Consider the following 13,940-nt stretch of genomic DNA (forward strand, 5'->3'; position numbering starts at 1 on the left):
TTTATGGGCGATCGTGGCTCAGGGGGTTGGGAATTACACATGTAACCGGAAGGTCGCCGGTTCGATCCCAGGGCTCTCTGTCCTGGTCGTTGTGTCCCTGGGCAAGACACTTTACCCTACTTGCCTACTGGTCTTGGCCAGAGGGGCCGATGGCGCGATATGGCAGCCTCGCTTCTGTCAGTCTGCCCCAGGGCAGCTGTGGCTACAACTGTAGCTGCCTCCACCAGTGTATGAATGTGAGAGTGAATGAATAGTGGCATTGTAAAGCGCTTTGGGTGCCTTGAAAAGCGCTATATAAATCCAATCCATTATTATTATTATTAAGAACCTTATACTGTGAATAGATGGAAAAGATAAGTGGGAATCACTCAGAATAACAGATATAAAGATCTAAATAGATGGTAGGGCACAAGTGGTAGTACAGGTAGTATTAATGATAATCCTTGTGCTCCCTGCTATTTATTCTGACATTCACTATGCTTCCTCCCTGATGGCTGAGCATACATGAATCTAATCATTTCTGTTCAAATATCTAGAGATTTTTCAGCTTAGTGTTTCTAAACCCCGACAGCACTGTAATTTATCGTATGTGCGCACATGCTTTTTTTTTGTATTTCTTTTGTTTGTTTGTGTGTTTTCTCTAATAACTTACTACAAGCTGAACTGGCAGGCAGACAGACTGAGAATTAACCTAGGTCATCAGGGTACAGAAATGTCATAACAGCCAGCCTGAGCTGTTGCTTTTCAAGCCTGTCATGAAGTATTTTGTGAAAAAGGTCAAATTCTGACATAAGTTATTTATATATGTTAGATTCAGCTCTTATGGCAAACAGCTGCCTTTTCTTTCTTGCCAATGCTATTTACTGTGAAACATTTCCTTTTGAGATTTCGAAGACAAGGATGACAATGGTTGATCTGTTTTGGTCGAGAACAAGTAGATGTTGAATTATGCCAACAATATAATAAATTTAGTGAAGATAAATATGGTCTTTGCCTTCTTCTTGCTTTGAGAAATTAAAAGAGGCACTGTATTTATAGTACAAGTGACAGCTATCTGTGTAAATTTCTTGCAATTCAACCTGTAATGTGACATTATATATATATATATATGAGAGAGATAGAGTGAGATTTTAGTCTCATAAAGTGTCCTTAGTGAACTATTCATGGAAAAGCGTGTCTTTCAGAGTCACAGATGTATTTTGGAGATTTGAAAAGCTCAGTATAGAAGGAAAGAAAACAAAATGAGGCAGTGCAGGTGACAGATGCTGAAAGACAGATGAGAGAGGTGTGCAGTCTGTGGTCCCTGCCAAACATTATGTGTCTGTCCTTTATTTTTGTAGGTGTAAGGTCTCGGGTCTTCGGGTTAGAGGAAAAAGAAATGCAATCTTTGCTATGTTGACACTTTCATGATATACTTCTTCTGTGACTTGCCATTTATCTTCCTCAAGTACATCTATCACCATATTGTCATGTACGACTACGTGGCAGGTAGGATAAGGACCCAGATGCAGGACTTGAGACGAAAGATTGAACAAAAAAAGGGCAGCTTTAATTGTGCTGTTAAAACTCGAATACTAGATACAGGAAACAAAACATAATAACTAGAAGCTAGGAAACCAGAAAACTAGAAACAACGAAGCTAGAAACTAGGAGCTGATGTGAAACAAAAATGGAAACCAGGAGCACAGAAGATATACACAGCACTGAGAGGGTACAACATGACATTGGACAGAGGAAAACATAAGGCTTGAATACAGAAGGGAGTAACAAGGTAATGAGACACAGGAGGAGAGCACAGCTGGGAGTAATTGCACATAACGAGACGTGGAGGAAGCAAAACTGAAAACACTGAGCACGGGACACGAGACTGTCAAAGTAAATAACAAATAATAATAATAAAGGAGAGATCATTAGAATCATTAGAAAGAACTGAAATTTTTCTTATTGATGTAAAGAATTCAATTTGAGGTATTTGGTGATTAGAGATGAAGATGGAGGCTTGAATGGAGTGATGATAGGTTATGATAGGATATGTTGGGGAAGTGGTGGGTTGCATGAGAGCACGGAGTGAAGGTTGATTGGCCAGAAGAAGGCCAGCAGAAAGCTGATTGAACTAGACCTGTGATGTCACAATCAGCTTGACAGCGTGGGAGAGTGAAAATTAAATGAATCAAACTAAATGTGGCTATTTCCTCTACTTAAGAAGTTATGAGGGATCTAAAATGCTGGACAAAATGTTCAAACCACCCTACCTACTTTAAAAACCTACAATGTAAACAATTTCTAATAAATTAAGATCCAACTTGTCATGGCTATATTGGATATGGTAAAGTTATTGTACGGAAATATTTAAAAAAAAAACAAACCAGATTTTCATATTTTTTCATAGACTTTGGAGACTGAACGTGAAGGTACACACTTTTTGCTCCTCCCCTTTTGTGAGTGTGGACGCTTCATCTCTTTGCTCTTTAAATGCTTTGCTTCTTTTATTGATTTTTATTGATTTTTATGCTGATTTTTTCCCTTTTTTCCGTATGAGCTTACCTGCGATAGCTTCTGGATACTTATAGATCATTAGGACTAAAGTGTTCTTAACAGAAACAGCAACATTTTTATAGTTACCTTATCCTCAGCATTCCGTGTGTCTGTGGCCTAGACACAGCTGAAGCCTGATTACAGCGTCTGGGCACCGAACAGCCTCAATAGCCTGGAAAGGTGCTAACCGCTAGGCTAACTAGCAACAAGATGCCTTCCCTCTCCACAGATGACTACCACAGCCTCCTGCAGAAGATTGCAGTACTGGAGACAAAAATTCATCGCTTAGAAGTAAACGTGGAGGTAAATGGACTGTGTGGAAATGAAACAACCTTGCCTTTGATTCAAAACAATGGCGATGAGCAAGCTAGTACACAGCTAAGGAGCACAGATAACATGACCAAGAAAGTAGACTCTGTACATTGTTATAAATCCTCAAGTGATAATCCCCCATTGGACTGTCTTGGTGCAAAACCAAGACATAAATCATGTCTCCTGGAAGGGGGAGGACGTATCACGGGCAGAGCACAGCGAGCTGAAATCTCTGAAACCAACTGGCCTTCACTTCCTACGAGACAGAGAAGCTCTTCTACCCCTGTATACGAGAGGAAACAGGACTGGACAACCGTGAATAGGAAGGTTAACAACAAACCTCCAAAACAACTGAATGTGAAACTGCAGAACAGATTTGCTCCACTATCAAAGGACCCTGGATCTATATCGGACAACCATCCATCTAAAAGCAGCGAAGTAAGGTCTGAAAATCTGTTGAAAAGTAAACGACCACAGGGAAAGCTAAAGGCTAGGCCTGAAACTCTGATTGTGGGTGACTCTGCCGTAAAGGATGTACAAAGGATGTGCGGTAAGAACACTAAAGTCCTCTGCTTTCCTAAGCATATGGTCAACAACCTGAAGGAGAGAATTCTTCAAATTGCAGATGAATATCCAACTGTGACAAACATTGTTCTGCATACAGGGTCAAACGATGTGTCCAAACAACAGTCGGAGGTTCTGAAACGGGACTTTACTGGATTACTAAATACTGTAAACTCTCTGAATGCAGCAGTATTCCTCAGTGGACCTGTACCACCGGTCAGAGGAGGAGACGAGAGATTCAGCAGGTTGTTTACACTGAATAAATGGCTTATATCAGCATGTACTGACCACTCAGTGCATTTTATCAACAACTTTAATATTTTTTGGGAACGCAGGCATCTGTTTAAAGCAAATGGATTTAATTTTAACAAGTCAGGGGTGAAACTGTTCACCTCCAACTTGTTTTATTCCATACGTCATTCATCTGTGCTTGGTGCCAAGGCTGAGATAAACGAGGAGTTATCTCATAAAGAGGAACAAACAGTACTCCAAGAACAGACAAAGCCCAGCAGAAACCTTGAGGAGGAGCTCCATTTGCCCCCACCCGGGAAGAGCCTCAGAAAGGAGAGACATCTGAGGCAAGAAGAGGTGTCCCTATTTGCCTCCAACTCTCTCAACAACACCAACGACCAGGACCAGGGACAAGTAATACCTCTAAAACACTTAAGTTGGCTTTATTAAATGTTAGATCTTTAGCTGGGAAAACATTTTTAATTAATGATTTAATCACTGACACGGCCTTGATTTTATGTTTTTAACTGAAACTTGGTTGGACCAAAGTAACAGTGGAGCTGTTCTCATCGAGACGACCCCTCCTAACTACAGTTTTATCAGTGAGGCCAGGGTGAGCAGGAGAGGAGGGGGGGTCGCTGTCTTATTTAATGAATCATTTCAATGTAAGCAGCTATCTCCTGGAAGTTTTCAGTCTTTTGAATATGTGGCTTTACAGCTGAAGGCCCCATCCAAAGTTGTGTTTCTTAATGTTTACAGGCCTCCCAAATACTGCACAGACTTTTTTAATGACCTCAGTGAACTGCTGTCTGTGATCTGTGTTGATTTCGACTGTGTAATTATTGTTGGGGATTTTAACATCCATGTTGACAACCCTCAGGACAAAGGGACTAAAGACCTGAGTAACACTCTGGGCAACTTTGGGCTGACTCAGCATGTAACAGAGGCCACACATAATAGAGGACACACTCTTGACCTACTGATCTCCAAAGGCCTGAGCATTTCAAAGGTTACTGTGTCTGATGTGGGCCTGTCTGATCATTACTGTGTTTTCTTTGAAAGTAAAATCTCAGCCCACACAAATATATCAACAACAGTGATCACAAAACGGTGTATAACTGAACACAGTAGTGCAATTTTTAACCAGGTCTTCCCATTAACACCTGATCTGTCCAGAGGGTCAGTCAATGAGCTCATCAATAGCTTCAATGCTAACATGTTAAATGTAATGGACACTATTGCTCCCATTAAGGTGAAGGTTATCTCTGGAAGGAAAAAGTCTCCATGGAGAAACTCCACACTGGTGAAAAATGAAAAAAGAGAGTGTAGGAAAGCTGAGCGCAGATGGAGAAAAACAAACCTCCAGGTTCATTATGACATCTATAAAGAGAAACTTCACAATTATAATTTACAACTGAGGAGTGCAGGGAGGTCCTACTTCTCTGACATCATCACTAAAAACAGCCATAATGCTCGGGTCTTATTTTCTACAGTTGACAGGCTAACAAACCCTCCTGTGTCAGTGGCAGCTGAACTTCATTCGACCATGGCCTGCAATGACTTTGCCAAATTCTTCACTGAAAAAATCCATAAAATTAGACAAGCAATTGGTACATCAACAGCAGATCCAGGATATGTACTGTGTCCACCGAAAAACTGTTTAAACACCATGAAACAGTTTCAACCTATTAACAGCAAAGACCTGGAGGACATCTTAGGTCAACTGAACTCCTCCTCCTGCTGTTTAGATGTCCTGCCAACAAGTTTTTTCAAAAAGGTCTCAAAGACTTTAGAGTCAGAGCTGTTACAGATCGTCAACTTTTCTTTATTATCAGGTGTGTTTCCAGAATCACTAAAAACTGCTGTAATAAAACCTATACTGAAAAAGGACAATCTTGACAAGACACAAATGAACAACTATAGGCCAATCTCAAATCTCCCACTTTTAAGTAAGATCATTGAAAAAGCAGTTTCTCAACAGCTCAGTTACTTCTTAAAACAGAATAACTGCTACGATGCCTTCCAGTCAGGTTTTAGACAGAACCACAGCACTGAAACCACTCTGACCAAAGTGTTTAATGACATATGTCTGAATACAGACAGTGGAAAAATGTCAGTCTTAGTTTTACTGGATCTCAGTGCAGCATTTGATACAGTTGACCACAACATATTACTCAAACGACTGGAGAACTGGACAGGTCTTTCAGGAACTGTACTAAACTGGTTCAAAACATACTTAGAAAACAGGAAATACTTTGTATCAATAGGTAACTTCACATCTGAGCAGACAAGTATCACATGTGGAGTTCCCCAAGGTTCCATCTTGGGACCCCTTCTGTTTAACATTTACATGCTCCCACTGGCACAGATTATAAAGAACAACAAAATAAACTACCACAGCTATGCAGATGACACACAAATATATATCACAATGTCACCAGGAGACCGAGGCCCTGTACAGGCTCTTGGTAAATGCATTGAGGAAATTAATGACTGGTTGTGCCACAATTTTCTCCAGCTAAACAAAAACAAAACTGAGGTAATAGTCTTTGGCGCCAAAGAAAAACGATTAGGCTACAGGTCACCAGAGAACTTCAATCTATACATCTAAAAACCACAAACCAGGCGAGAAATTTGGGTGTAGTGATGGATGCAGACCTAAACTTAGAAAAACACATTAAGACAATAACAAAGTCAGCTTACTATCACCTCAAGAATATTTCAAGGATAAAAGATCTGATGTCTCAACAGGACCTGGAAAAACTAGTCCATGCATTCATCTTTAGTAGGCTTGATTACTGTAACAGCATCTTTACAGGTCTACCTAAAAAATCAGTCAGACAACCATAGCTGGACTGGCCACCGGGCATACCGGGCATTTGCCCGGTGGGCCGCTGGTGATTTTTTGTTTTTATGGGCCGATGGATTTTTTTTTTTTTTAGGAAGGGTATATATAATGAAAGGTGTTGGATTGGCCAGTTGGTCATGATCGACTCTGGGCTGGACCAATTACAGCCGAGGAGGCCGGATGCACCCGCCCCCTTGTTTAGCAATCACGTGATTTTCACGTGCATGCCGGGAACTAGTGGCAAAACAATCAAAGTACCGCATCAAATGCAAGCATTTGCAGCACCGCAAAACGTTCATTCTCCGGTTCCAATACCTTCTTGTTTTTTCTTTGCCGCACAAAAAAGGAATGTACAAAACAAAAGGAGAACAATGCCGGTCCGTACAAAGACAGACTCGATGAAAAGACAAAGAAAAGATACGAGGAAAAAATCAAAGGAGTGAAAGGGTCAGACCCTTACGAGCACACAGAGTGGACAAAAGACGTTAGCGTGCTGCCCAACTTTCACCACGCTCAGATTTATAATCATACGGTTCTTGGAGTGAGTGCATACACTCATGAAGTTTAGTAACTTCAGGTCACTGCAACAAGCCCAGGTACAGTTTACCGACGGATGGGTACAGGACCTTGAAACGCACCGTGTAGAACGAAAGACCATCGTACGAACAGAGGTAAGTTTACCAGTCTCACAAATCGTCGTGATAAATACACATTCGTTAACCGTTTATTAATATAACCTTTGAGCTCAACGGTAATTAATTAGTAGTGGAAATAATTTCTGGTAGCATTACAGAAATGTAGCAGTGACAATAATATTGTATGCTGTAATCGCAATGGACAATTAGTGATACAAAACAACTGTTTTACCCTGCGAATAAAAGTATATGTTTTTGTCAATGTACCATGGTAATAACAGAAGCGAAACGCAATACTGTGTCAGGACAATTCACTATTTATGCACAATAAATAAAGGAGCATAGCGCGACAATTTCTGTTCAGCGCCAGACTTGCTTGTAACCTATATCACCAATTATGTTAAGAAAAATGACGTATTAACTACTACAAAACTCTGACCTTTGTGGGAATGCTTGGAGCAGACTAACATGTGAGCTGGAGTGTTCTGAGACGTTATATTTGGTATATCCAGACCATCCGTCGGCTCTTACTTCGGAAACATGGCTTAAAAAATTTCTCTTCAACGACGTAATCCGATAAAAAAAAAAAAAACGATCTCTTTACCCGTCGGCTTCCCGTGGCTGTCATGCGACCGGCTATTGCAGTTAATAATACAACAGCTTCTTGACATTTTTTGGGTTTCTTTTTATCGCTGTGTAACTGAGTTCAATTGAAAGCCTGCATGCGCTAGTACCTCTTGCCACAAGTTCCCAGAATCCTTTGCGGTTTTACCCCTGAATGACGTCACATTTTCAATCTTTATCCTGGTGGGCCGGTCTCTAGTCAAAATGCCCGGGCCGATTTTTTGTCCCAGTCCAGCCTTGCAGACAACTACAGCTCATTCAGAAATCTGCTGCTCGAGTCCTCACTAAGACCAAAAAAGTGGACCACATCAGTCCAGCTCTGAGGTCTTTACACTGGCTGCCTGTCCGTCAGAGGATAGACTTTAAAGTTCTGATGCTGGTCTATAAAGCTCTGAATGGTTTAGGACCAAAATACATCAATGACCTCCTGACCCAGTATGAACCTTCCAGATCCCTCAGGTCATCTGGATCCGGTTTTTTATCAGTTCCCAGAGTCAGAACCAGACACGGAGAAGCTGCATTCAGCTTTTATGCTCCTTATATATTTTATTTGTTTTTGTTTCTAATGTCTCTGTAAAGCACTTTGAATCACCTTGTTGTTGAATTGTGCTATACAAATAAACTTGCCTTGCCTTGCCTTGCCTTACTGTGGCGTATGACCTTGTGGTTCATTCTTTTTGCAGTAGGTATAGCTTTCTCCATTTCTACTCTGTACTTCTGATAGAACTACTAGCCTTGCTGCCATAACAACAGGGCATTTTTGCTATCATGCGAAACATTGTGCCACTAGGCTACATTAAACTCTGGATGGTTATACTTTGCAGAAGAATGATCAGGTTTAAATAGCAAAGCAGGTTAGACTCAGCAGAGAGAATGTTGATGTTTTGTTAGCTCAGTCATTGCCAATTTTTATGCAGTATAAAGGACTATGCTTGTGTGGGTGTTGTGCCAGCATAATAGTAGAATAACACAATAAGCTGCGGGCTTTCTCTACCACAAAGGATCATCTCCATCTTTTGCTTTGATTTGTCACATTCAGATCTTTTCAGCAATACACTAAACCAAACCCCTGAACAGTTCTCTTAAAAGACTTCTGTCTGTCTACATCAAAAGATATTGACAGACTGTACTGCAACAGTTTTTCTTTTTTTGTTTTTTATTGTAGAATAAACCATTTCAAACTATGTTGCAATGTGGGCTTTATTAAGCTCACTAAATGCAAATGCAAACAACAGGAGCAGGTCATGTTTTTACAGAGGTCAGTAATAAAAGTAATAATACAGGATCAGAACAAAATCCATGAAAATTTACTTGCATTGTGGCCAAAACCTGGTGTTATAAACAGCCTCCAGGAGCTGTCATGCCTTAACAAACCACAGTGGTAGAGGATCATTCAAAAGAAACAGCAGGATTGAGAGAGAAACCTTTCTAAAGGAGCACCTTTTCTCTCGCCACAGTCGACAACACAGCTTCCTTGTTCCGGCTCACATCTGACTAAAGTTACCAGTTAGTCAGCAAGTCTGAGGTAAATGTGAGAACACCACAGATTTTGGATTTAAGAAATTATTTGAACAATTTTGAAAAGGTGAACATATAATCATTTAAAGAACTCCACATGTAAATACTAAATGTAAATGCGAATGTGTATATAGTTAGGTTTTAATAGAAAACACATTTTTGTAATATTTCTCAATTGTATATCAGCTTCTAAAGCTTATAGTTTTTTAATTGTACAATAATAGGAACCATTTAATCATCATTAATCTTTATCACAATGAAAAAAATCAAGGTGATTTGAACTTTGAACTACCATGCATCTCGGTTCCTGCTGACTCAACTCTGGTGCTTTTTTTTAATACTCTAAACTAAATATGTAACATTATTGGATTTTGCCTAGCCAGTAGTTCTGTTGCACCCAAATGTAATTCTAAAAACAGTTCATGTCATTTTGGAGACAGGCTTACAATTGATGAAACGAATTACAAAAGTGAACTGCTCAAATATAATTTGATGTATATTGATACCTATCTTTTAAAAATGTGTATATCTTCTATATAAGCCTTCTTTGTTGACTTGAACTTGCCTCTGTTTTGCTGTTTTCCTTTTCTATATTTAATTTCAGTGATGTTTGATTTAATACTTCCACAATAAATGCACTTGAAAATAATTATTTATGACAGCTTAACACATTTTTTTCAGCTGTATCAATAGTAGAGATGAAAGTAAGGTTGTTTTAAAGTTGCGTTGTTGTTTCTCTATTATGGAACTGTTGGAAGACCTATCCTGGATTAACCAAATGGTGAGATTTAGAAATGGTCCTAAAGCTCTTCTTTTGTCTCTTGTGAACATATTGTTTTGTTGCACTCTGCACTGAAATTGACTCAGTTAATTCTATGATGGCTTCGGTAGTTTGAAGTTTCATGATTTGAGTAATATTCTGTGAGAATACCTTTAAATTTCTGATTTGTTTGCCCACCCACACGCGTCTCCTCACAGTATCTCAAACTATGATGTTTTGGCTTTTAACCATTTCTTCTAAAACATTGTGACTCAATAAGTCGCTTTCAATACACATGAACCTGGACATCCTCTTAAAAAAATACATACATACGTACACATACTTCTGCACACTATATTATGAAAGTTATTATGAAATTAATGTCAGGTTCAGTTCCGAGTTCAGGAAGCAATTTATAACAGAACTGTTATCAGAACTTCACACATCACTAATTTAATCATTAGATTTAATCACAGTTCAGATTGAAATGACAAATATGCATTATACTTTTAATATATTAAATATAATAATTTATATTATTATAAAATACTGACCTTTGATGACATTTGGTATGTTTGATATAATTGGATCATTTTACATTCATGACAGTGAGTGAGAAAGACCATCTAAAGCAACACTCTGGTTCCATTTTAGATTCAAGACGTGTCTGACAAATGATGATGGGCAGTACCACCAACACAGAATGTTAAAACCCAGTTGGACTCACACATTTGTGTCTGAAATCCATGTAAAAAAGGATATCACAAACCTTTAGAGTCCACAGCTTTATTAGCTGTAAAGCTCCATTGTGTTGGAATTTGCTGCTTATCATAACTGAATTTGTTGTTACAAAAACATTTTATCCTGTTTATAGTTCATTAATGTTTTTATGAACAAGACACATTTAACAATGTTGGTTATTTGGTTTTTACAATAAGAATCACAAAAATCAAAGAAAGTGTTACATTTTTACTGTTATAAAGAAACCAAATCATACCCAGGTAAAAAAAATGTCCTTTAATGGTTTAAAGGTAATTACTATATTTTAAAGGATCTGTGCGCTCATATCAGGATTGACATTGTCACCACTCTTAATGCAGTTTTTAAAACAGTTAAGGCATTTTTTATAACAAAGACCTACCTGTGCAAACGAGTTTTGACAAAACATGTCAGTCACTTCAACTTTGTGATCATTGAACAAAACCTGTTATATTATGTTTTAAGACACTTATCAGAACTTCACAGACTTTGGAAAGAAAAAAGTGTTCAGAGACAAAAAAAAGAAAAAAGAAAAAAAGAAACACAACAAATTAATTTGTAACCTTATAAAATTGTTGAAATTGGGGAAAATGAAACGACACTTGTGAGTCTGTATGTGTCAGAAAGAGACAAAGAAAATATGCACAATCTTAGAGCATTGCGCCAGCTACTGTAAAGTACATAGATTGAGCAAGCACTTTTTTATATGGTGTATTAGGTATGCCTATTATTTAAAGCAAACATCTGACTGGCCAATTACATGTCAGCAACTCAAAGGATTAAGGCATGTAGAGATAGTCAGATAGCCTGCTGAAGTTCATAAGTAGCATCAGAAAGAATAATGATGAAAGAGTGGCATGGTTGTTGGTGTCAGACAGGCTTAACTGATTTCAGAAACTGCTGATCTACTTGGATTTCCCCACGAAACCATCTTTAAAGTTTTTAGAGAATTGTCTAAAGTGAGGAAATATCCACTTTTCTCCGGGTGACAAAAACTTGTAGATGTCAAAGGTCAGAGACAAATGCCCAGACTACTTCAAGCTGATAGAAAGTTAACAGTAACTCAATCAACCACTCATTATAAAAAGGCATGAATCTTTGATCTCAAAACCCCTCAGACCTTGATGCAGATGGACTGCAGCAGCAGAACCCACACCTGTTGCCACTCCTCTCAGCTAACAACAGGAAGCTACACTCACATAGACTCACCAAAATTGGTCAATAGAAGATTGAAAAATTGCTATTCTCCAGTGACCCTCACAGTCACCAGATCTCAGTCCAGCAGAGGAATTTGGTATGTAGACAATGAGCAGCTGACAAATTTGTAGCAACTGTTCTATGCTCACGTCATAATGGCGCAATGCTGGACAGTAATCAGGCAAGTGAGCAATCTAGATTTGTGACTGACGACGCTAAAAACTGATTTGAAAAGCTGTAAGAGTCAAGTGAGAAGTGAATCAACATAAAATAACAAATAGAAGTGTGTGTGTGTGTGTGTGTGTGTGTGTGTGTGTGTGTGTGTAAAAAAATGACAGAGAAAAGCTAATTCTTGCTTTGAGAACTGCATCAAGAGTAGTGATAATGACGTTTCTGATGTGACAATTGCACTCAAGTGATTGAGAAAAAACACTCTGTCTCATATAAGCAGCTACCTGCTGTGACTGGTCTTTTGGAGAAAAAACCCCAATTAAGACAGTTCAAAATATCAACTAGACTAAGGCTGGCTCCAGCTACTTATCATGTGTCAGATGATCAGTGAGGTCACTGATCATCTGACACGTCATAGTTGGTTATGAGTGTAATGGTTCTTGAGAAAGCTTGTATTTTATTAATGAAGAAGGGACATAGAGAAGGGACATTGACTTCTCACAGTAATAGCTTTTGCACTTCCTGGAAATATTCATTGTGAACACACAGTATATTCTTATCCCAGTTGGACTGAATAGCATTATGTGTAATTCACAACCATGAAATCAACTGAGATGAAGCAGGATGGATGGATGGATGGATGGATAGATGGATAGACTGGCTGTTGATTTTGCATTCTACTTTCCTTTTGCTGTCATGTATGAATAAACCACAATACTACCACAGGCGCTGGTTCTCCAGCATAGAAACAGGATTCTACATGAATAGAAAATATATACACACTATCATTTCAGTCTAGTTTTGATAGTCACCCAAAAGACCTGGTGTGTATCACAGTTTGAAGCCTGATGGACACTCACTTTATTATTCCCAAAAGGCAGAGTGAAAATTGTTACATGTTTTCAGTTATGTGTCTTGAATTGCTTAGATTTTTCACTGCTGCAGATTTCACATCATCATGTATAATTTAGAGGAAATACGTGAGACAGGTATTTAATAACAATGCTTTGGATATGAAATAAACAAAATAGTTAGAACTTGTATTTAAATATTTTTGTTTTTTGTAAGTTTGCCTCTATATACCACCAGAGTGGTATTAAGCAATCAATATGCGGTTGAATTACAGGCTTTCAGCTTTATTTCAAGGGGTTTTACAAAGATTTACATTTAACTATTTATGAATTGCAGCCATTTTTATTCATAGTTCCCCATTTCAAAGTCTCAACACTAATAGCAAAAGCATAATTTTAAAATAAGGAGGGGCATCAGCAAATGTATTTCCTCCCGTTCTGTATCCTGCACTGTGCTACTTGTGGTCTTTCTGCCTCCAGTTTTGTCTACATTAACCAGGCATGCTCTGTTAGTCACTGAAAAATATGCCATTTCTGTATCTTGTGTTACTTTTGCAGTATGGTTTGGTTCATTGTCCATTTGCACTGTGAAGCATTAGTTACCCAGTTCTTTTGGCAGCCACGTTCTAGGTTTTGACAATGAGTTGACTGCCTTTGCAAGTATTATCGTTTACTTTTAACCAAGTTGGTTGTTCTTGGTTTTGATTTGAATAAATGCTGCAAAAGGCTTTTTTAAAAATCTAATCTATTACTACTAACGTTTTTGTTAGTTTATTTGTTATGTTCTTTGATTTTTACCTTGTACTTTTTCATGGAATAATGAAGGAAAGAGTTTCAACTCGCCAAATCAGACTGAAAATGGAGGATTATATATAAAATTAGCCATAATTAATAAATAGTTAATGCAAAATGTCTCTCTCACATTCCTTAAATTT

At 38.4% G+C, this 13,940-nt stretch overlaps 1 protein-coding gene across 2 annotated transcripts in view; it reads left to right on the plus strand.

Annotated features, from left to right (window-relative positions):
* Nucleotides 1–2,745: 2,745 nt before the first annotated feature.
* The window catches only part of LOC309688218 (uncharacterized protein), a gene marked incomplete at its 5' end in the record, with an annotated part of 57,133 nt that continues 45,938 nt past the window's right edge, over nt 2,746–13,940 (plus strand). The window contains 2 exons of one of the 2 annotated variants that reach the window (XM_082503799.1): nt 2,746–3,397; nt 3,512–4,119. In XM_082503799.1, coding sequence (XP_082359925.1) covers nt 2,746–3,397; nt 3,512–4,092 — 1,233 coding nt within the window. In that variant the 3' untranslated portion in view covers nt 4,093–4,119. Of the gene's footprint in view, nt 4,120–13,940 lie in introns of those variants that run through there. The other variant, XM_082503798.1, reaches the window with a different exon arrangement.

This window comes from Aulonocara stuartgranti, assembly GCF_965226115.1.
Source record: "Aulonocara stuartgranti genome assembly, chromosome: 14".
NCBI lineage: Eukaryota > Metazoa > Chordata > Actinopteri > Cichliformes > Cichlidae > Aulonocara > Aulonocara stuartgranti.